This window comes from Arachis ipaensis, chromosome B09 (assembly GCF_000816755.2).
Source record: "Arachis ipaensis cultivar K30076 chromosome B09, Araip1.1, whole genome shotgun sequence".
Lineage (NCBI taxonomy): Eukaryota > Viridiplantae > Streptophyta > Magnoliopsida > Fabales > Fabaceae > Arachis > Arachis ipaensis.
This window is the reverse complement of record NC_029793.2, coordinates 140,536,985-140,544,489: the sequence shown is the minus strand read 5'-3', so window position 1 is coordinate 140,544,489 and position 7,505 is coordinate 140,536,985. Positions and strand designations below refer to the sequence as shown.

Genomic DNA, 7,505 nt, shown 5'->3' with positions numbered 1-7,505 from the left:
GCAAGCTGCTCCTGTATTTTACTGTGTATTTTGAATATTTAGCTTCTTAGTGATTGATTGAATGAGCCTGTTTTTATGTAAGATTATGTAATCGTGATGTGATTTAGTGCTTTGTATGAGCTTCTCCTCCAAAGTTCCCATCTAGCATATATTTGAGAGTTGTCTTAGTGTGATGATAGATCATGTCTTCCCCTAAAAAATATATATAAAAGGAAAACAAAAAGTGGTGACTAATTGAGTGAAAGCTTGAACCGAACCGACCTTTGTAGCTCCATATTTTTCTGTATTGCTTTGAAAGGATTAGGTTTTCGTTTCCTCTTGTCACTTATTTACTGGGATAGAAATTCTCAGAGGATGAAATGAGAAATACTATTATCATGATGTTACCGCGATGTTGGTTCGCTGAGGTTGATATTTAGTATACTAGTCGTGCGTTATCGATATCCGGGGCATGATATACTGTTACATTGAGTAGTGTCGGTTAGGTTGAACACGTGCTGTTGACCTCTGCTTGGTTTGCTACAGCTAGTGTCCAACTATTTGCTTTTGTTAGCATGAAAACGGATGCTGAGAGTGCAACTAATTAAGGCCGTCTTAGGTGGTCCAAGGAATCAATCAATTAAATATTATTGGAAGTATCGAAGCTGAACTTGGCATCTCATGACAAAAACTAATTTAAGAACAACCATGGCAAAATGGTCTAATTTGACAGCAGGTGTTACTCACTAGATGCAACCTCATTCATTACGAAGTTACTTGTTTCCTTATGTGCATTGTAGCCGCCATATTCTCGCATCACATAGTAGAAAGAAGGTCTTCCTAACTAATATTGTTATGCACCACAACTGTCAGCTGCCTTGTGATCATAGTAGCTAAAATCTCGATTTAACTCTTAAAATCTTCTGATATTACGACTTTAAATAAGTCTATTGATTTTATGAAATTTGTATTAAGTCTGATGATTTTACGATTTAAATTTTGTTAAGATTTTACGTTTTACGTTCTTAATTTACATTTTCGATTTCACGTAAAATCTCAATTTTTTCTGCTTTGCTTGTGATTCATGGTTGAATGCTGCCCTTGCAATTGCAATTATATTGTGCATGCTGTGTAATAATATCCTTTTTATTGCTTATCATATGTACATTTAGATCAAGATCATCTAAGGTGAAAAAGTTAGTAAAGTAGTATAGTGAGGAGTTAATCTCTCTTCAATTAAGATAGTGTTCATGAAAGTTATAAAATCATTGATACTTAACTCCTCACTTTACCAATTTACCAATTTTCTCACTTTAGAATATCTAAATTTCATATATTTTCCAAAATTAGGTGTTTTACACATACCACTTAAATACCACCCTACATTTAATAGCATTTATATTTTGATTCATTTATCAGAAAAGGTTATCAGATACAATGATATGTATGACGTTTCAGATCATACGTGATAAGTTATTTGAACTTTTATTTCTATTCTATAAGTATTACAGAATACATATACTAAAAATAGAGCTGTACAGAAAAGAATAAAAGCAACCCTTGCTCCTCGTGAAGACATGGGGTGTTTCTTTTTGCAACACAAGACATGTTCAAAAATAGAAAGCAGCAGAAAGGAGAGTGAGATTTTTGGGGACAAAGCTGAGTCAGTTACGTTGTAGAGGAGAGGAAGTTTCAACCTACACACTAATTTAAGGAAGAAGAGGGAAAGTTGCCTAAAATGGTGGTTAGTTAGTTGAGAGTCAAAGTCAAAATCCCATTCCAACGAAGACATTAAAAATTAGAAAACCAAAAACTGCCAACCAACCCCAAAATCCAAATTCCCCTTAGGAAATTCCCCCACCACCATGGATTTCAAACCGAGTCCATTTTTCTTTCTTTTCTAATTCTCTTTTTATGGCTTCAACCCGCACCTAATTACACAACAAAGAAAAAAAGGAAAAGGAAAAAAAGAACCACACTATTTCTCAAATCCACAGATCAAGGCATCAACTTTCTGACACCCTCTTTCATCAGAACTCTCCAAACCTTAATAACCTTCGGTACGATGATAATGATATTGGGCTGTTAGCAGTTGATGTTTTTCTAATGCGTCAGGAGTTGGCAAAGTACTAAATTTTCTGTCTAAGGTACTATGAAATGATATGCTAAAAGTTATGTTTTTGTTTCTTGCACATGTTTCTATTGAGTTCTCTCGATCTCGAAACTAAATCACATTTTCTTTTAAACATTTTTATTGGGTTGAAATCTTGTTTGTGAAATTCCAAGAGCCGCCCATGTTTCAATTTGATCCTTTATAGCAGAAAAATGGTTGATAGTTGTTAAATTTCAAAGTGAATGATGAAAACCCACATTATGGATTTATCTGATATAGTCATATAGATTAGGGGTCCTTGTATTGATTCTGATCTCAAATCCTTGCGCAGGTTTTGGACATTGGAAATAACGTCCTTGATAGTTTCCACTTTAATGTATCATGGTGTCAGTGTTCATTCATTAGTAGGCATTTGATTTCTGGAGCTTGTAACTTGGGTTCAGTTATAGATAGGAAACTAGGACTTTGCCATTTTATCATTGACTTTTCTTTGATGAACAATTTGTTGCTCAGTTGTATGGTTGAGATTATGTAAGGGATGGTTGTATCAGCTACGTTTAGGCGAATTGTCGCTCCTTGTTGGAGGCCATCTGATGTTCAGAATGGGAATGGGGATGCAAATGGTGAATATGATGGTTTGCTTTGGTACAAAGATTCAGGAAGACATGCTAATGGGGAATTCTCCATGGCAGTTATTCAGGCAAACAATTTGTTGGAGGATCAAAGCCAACTTGAATCAGGCCCCATAAGCTCGCTCACAACGAATCCTCATGGAACTTTTGTTGGTATCTATGATGGCCATGGAGGTCCAGAAGCTGCCCAGTTCGTGAACGAACGTCTGTTTAAAAATGTTAAGAGTAAGTTGTTCTCCACTCTTTTGGATGGGGATGGTACTTTTTTTATTTGCAGCTAAGGGGCCTAGAGGCATAAGAATATCAAAAAACTTATCTATAGTGACTTTTCTTGCAAGACAATTCATTCTACCAACTTAGTGGTTGTTCTTAATTTGCAGAATTTACCTCAGAAAATCATGGAATGTCGGCTGACGTTATCAATAAAGCATTCTTGGCAACAGAAGAGGAATTTCTGTCTGTTGTAAGGAAGCAGTGGCAAATCAAGCCGCAGCTAGCCTCTGTTGGATCCTGTTGTTTGATTGGCATAATATGTAGCGGGGTGCTCTATGTTGCAAATGCAGGAGACTCTAGAGCAGTGTTAGCTAGGGTGGATGAGGCTACGAAAGATATTAAAGCTATTCAGTTATCCTCTGAGCACAATGCTAGCTGCGAATCTGTCAGAGACGAGTTGCGCTCGTTGCATCCTGATGATCCACAGATTGTAGTTATGAAGCACCAGGTCTGGCGTGTGAAGGGTCTGATTCAGGTGAGTTTCATTCTGTTTTTCAGCATCATATACACATTTCAAATGTGCAGTTTCCGAAATAAAAATTTAACCATGGCATTTCCACTCCATGTAGTTGACCTTTTTCATATTTCTACTTTGTTCTTAATTGGTGTTCATTGATAATGCTTCTGATGTCTATAGTTGCATAATGCTCCTAAATTTCTTAAATTCTTAAGTAGGCATTGTAGCAGGTTATGACATCAAGGCTAGGAAACAACCAGAACTTAGTTTGAGGATTAATGGATTATCATGTTCAAGGGTCAGTGGATGATCCAATCCATTGATGATGACATGAATCATACTATTGCTTAAAGTCCATTGAAACTCAATTTGCTTAATCGTTTATAGTAGTCATTATGGTTTGAAATCTCTGTCAACTGTCAATTAATGTTTTCTGAGTTAGCAAAAGCTTCTTTTGCATAATATAGAATTGACGGATTATTTGTTTATTATAGATTTCAAGATCCATTGGCGACGCCTATCTAAAAAAGGCAGAGTTTAACAAACCACCATTGTTGCCAAAATTTAGGCTTGCTCAACCCTTTGAGGAGCCAATCCTTAAAGCCGAACCAGCAGTAACAGTGCAAAAACTCGAACCGGGAGATCAGTTTCTTATATTTGCTTCAGACGGATTATGGGAGCATATGAGCAATCAAGAAGCAGTTAACATTGTCCAGAGCTGTCCGCGCAATGTAGGATTTTCTAATTCAGTTGTGTAATTATTTTTCATGGTTGAGTGATTCCAATCTTGTAAATATGACTCTAATGCTGTCCATGACTACAGGGAGTAGCAAGGAGACTCATCAAAACAGCACTTTGTGAAGCTGCAAAGAAGAGAGAAATGAGATACTCAGACTTGCAGAAGATTGAGAGAGGGGTGAGGAGACATTTCCACGACGACATCACAGTCATAGTTTTGTTCCTTGATTCCCATTTAATAAGCCGTGATAATTGGAGCAGCCCTATGGTTTCAGTCAGAGGTGGTGGTTATAGTGGTAGTGGTCTTATTGGTCTTGGTCTTGTAGATGGCTAGTTCATGAAATTTTTTTTTCAAATGATGTTTATGTCAATTGGAGCCACCATCTATCAATATATATACTTGTGTGCAAAAGGCTAATTTTTTCCTTCTCTTTGTTCCTTCCCTATCTGGGATTATAGATTCAATCCAACAAAGAGATTCTTCTCATTCATTTTTTCCCTTTTCCATTTAGAATTTCTTATTCATGAACACATGGCACCATTGTCATTATTATAACTAGAACTTTGATTTGTCTTGAGAGTTCAGAAACTAAATGTTGCACCACTTGCAGGGTTCCTTTAGGTATAATTGTTAAACTATGATGATGGAAAACTGATTAATGTGATTCAAGCATCAAACTAATTTGGCTTAATGCAGACTTCTGCAGTATATGATGATATATTATGAACATCTTTTGGAAGAATAAAAATAAAACTGCATACAAATATACAATCATAATCTGCTAGTATAAAAGGAAGTTTTGTGCAGAAGAAGCTATCAAGCACATATCCTTTTATACAAGTTCATTGGATAAACAACTTAATTAAGTTTTTTTGAAAAAAAAAAAACTTAAAACATAAGGATTTATGTTAAAAATAACTTATAAATAAGTTATTTTGTATTTGAAAAGTTATCATAAAAGTATTTATTTTAAAATTGTATAATAAATAGGAGTGATACGGTACAGTGTTACAGTAGGGGTGGCAAACGGGCCTAAACCCACCGGACCGGCCCGCATAACCTGCCAAAAAAAGCGAGTTGGGCTAGAAAATTGAGACCACCACACATCAAAAACCTGCCTAACTTACACCGCTTAAACTGTAGGTTTTGGCGGGACGGGACGGGCTTCCCGCCGGGCTTAGGGTTTTTTTACAGATATTCTAATTTAATGTTTTGGATTATGTTTTACGTTTGATTGATTATGTTCTAAACTTATAAATGTTTAATTATATATTTTAGATAATATTTAACTTTAGACAATGTTAATTTTATTATTTTATTCCAAAAAAGAATAAATGACCATTTGTACCCATGAGAGATGAAAACGCTGATATTTGTAACCATGAAAGCTCGAAACTAATCTTGTACACATGATAGATGTTGTCCGTGTGACAAAAGTGCCCTGACTTGGATCTGAGCTTGGTTCGTGGGTTTCCGAACCTATGTGGCACTCCCAAACCCCGCCCCCCAAAATCTGAGCCAACCATTCCCCATCATCATCTTCATCTTCTTCACCATCACCATCACCATAATCTCCATAACCTCCATCACCATCACCTCAGCACCGCCACAGCCACCTCCCTTCACCACAACCTCCGGCGACAACCCACACCGCCGCACCCCTTTCTCTTCTTCTTCCCCTCTTCTCACCTCCGCTCAACCCAGAAACCACAGCGCCAGCTCCTCCTCTCCACCAAAGCCCAGAGCGGCAGCGGCCACCTTCTCCATTCCTGGGTCTCCTCTCGTCTGCCACCAAACAGCCGCGACACCCAACCTTCTCCGCAGCGTCCTTACGGCATTCCAACCCGTCACCACTTCCCTGTTCGAACCCTAGCTCCGCCAACCATCACCGTCGGCCTCTACGAGCCACCGCAACCCTCTTCCCTTTTTTCCCCTTTGCGTGTTCTCTGTCTTCCTCAGTCACACCAACGAACCGGCCACCTTCTCCTCCCTCTCTCTCACTGGCCGAACCGCCGCGCCGTCGACGAGCCACAGCGACACCGACGATGAGCCCCTTTCCCCCTTTCTTCTTCCTTCTCTGTCATCCCGTCTCACCATCGCGAACCAGCCTAACACCGTCGCGATTCCAGCCCCGTTTCCCGTTCTCCCATGGAACGACCAGAACAGGGTGCAGCCCCTGTGTCTTCCATCCCTTCCGTTTTTCCCTGTGTCTTCCATCCCCTGCATTTTTTTCTGAGTTCTGTTTCTTTCATTGTATTGCTTTTAGTTCATTTTGCTTAATTTGGTTAGTTAGAAATGCATGTTAGTGGATTTAGGTTTGTTTTGATTCATACTGGTGTTTAAAAATTTTGCTGTTTTGATTCATGCTGCTGTTTGAAAATTTTGGCTTGTCTGATGCTGCTGGGAGCTTTGGAGGAGGTAGGGTTCGGACAGGGGAGTGGTGACGGGTTGGAACGCCGTAAGGACGCTGCGGAGAAGGTTGGGTGTCGCATCTGTTTGGCGGAGAGGAGGAGCTGGCGCTGTGGTTTCTGGGCTCAACGGAGGTGAGAAGAGGGGAAGAAGAAGAGAAAGGGGGACGGCGGTGTGAGTTGTCGCCGGAGGTTGTGGTGAAGGGAGGTGGCTATGGCAGTGCTGAGGTGATGGTGATGGAGGTTATGGTGATGGTGATGGTGAAGAAGATGAAGATGATGATAGTGAATGGTTGGCTCAGATTTGGGGGGGGGGGGGTTTGGGAGTGCCACGTAGGTTCGGAAACCCACGAACCAAACTCAGATCCAAGTCAGGACACTTTTGTCACACGGACAGCATCTATCATGAGTACAAGATTAGTTTCGAGCTTTCATGAGTACAAATGTCAACGTTTTTATCTCTCATGAATACAAATGGTCATTTATTCTTCCAAAAAACTTGGTTTATGATTATATTTATTATATATTTATAATTATAAAGATTTTAATATTTGTTAATTTAAAAATTAAAAAAAAAAAGATTTGGGGGACGTAGTTGTCCGCTTGCCATCCCCTAAGTGTTAGTTTTGTTTTTTTGGGAAAAAAAATAAATGTCCGACCTGCCGGATTCGAACCAGCGACCTAAGGATTACCTGTCGGATATGAACCACTACAGTCCTCCGCTCTACCAACTGAGCTAAGGTCGGAATTGAACACATGGTTTTAGAAATACATTTAAAAGCCCATTAAATTGGCCCTGTTGAAATATGACCAAATTTAGTTTATGAATTTAATATAGCACAGAATAATAGGTGTTCCACAAACAGAGATTGATGTGCAATAATAAAACCATAAGTGGATAATA

The 7,505-nt window shown here is 38.8% G+C and overlaps 2 protein-coding genes and 1 non-coding gene across 4 annotated transcripts in view; 2 read left to right on the top strand and 1 right to left on the bottom strand.

The window, feature by feature from the left end:
* The window catches only part of LOC107617286 (protein TONNEAU 1a), a gene marked incomplete in the record, with an annotated part of 2,725 nt that extends 2,416 nt beyond the window's left edge, over window positions 1–309 (top strand). Inside the window, 1 exon segment of the mRNA XM_021110880.1 lies at window positions 6–309.
* On the top strand, window positions 1,502–4,762 carry LOC107617287 (probable protein phosphatase 2C 38). 2 transcript variants are annotated; one of them, XM_016319020.2, is made up of 5 exons: window positions 1,502–2,126; window positions 2,606–2,949; window positions 3,105–3,472; window positions 3,949–4,185; window positions 4,278–4,762. In XM_016319020.2, the coding sequence occupies exons 2-5, from the start codon at window positions 2,631–2,633 to the stop codon at window positions 4,524–4,526; spliced, it is 1,173 nt and encodes a 390-aa protein (XP_016174506.1). In that variant the 5' UTR covers window positions 1,502–2,126; window positions 2,606–2,630; the 3' UTR covers window positions 4,527–4,762. The 2 variants fall into 2 exon arrangements, with proteins under 2 accessions (XP_016174506.1, XP_016174505.1); XM_016319019.2 differs by having other exon boundaries at window positions 1,503–2,126; window positions 2,424–2,949.
* Window positions 7,255–7,347, bottom strand: TRNAY-GUA. Its single transcript has 2 exons — window positions 7,311–7,347; window positions 7,255–7,290 (listed from the first exon to the last, which is right to left on the bottom strand). It is a non-coding gene; the product is annotated as a tRNA-Tyr (tRNA).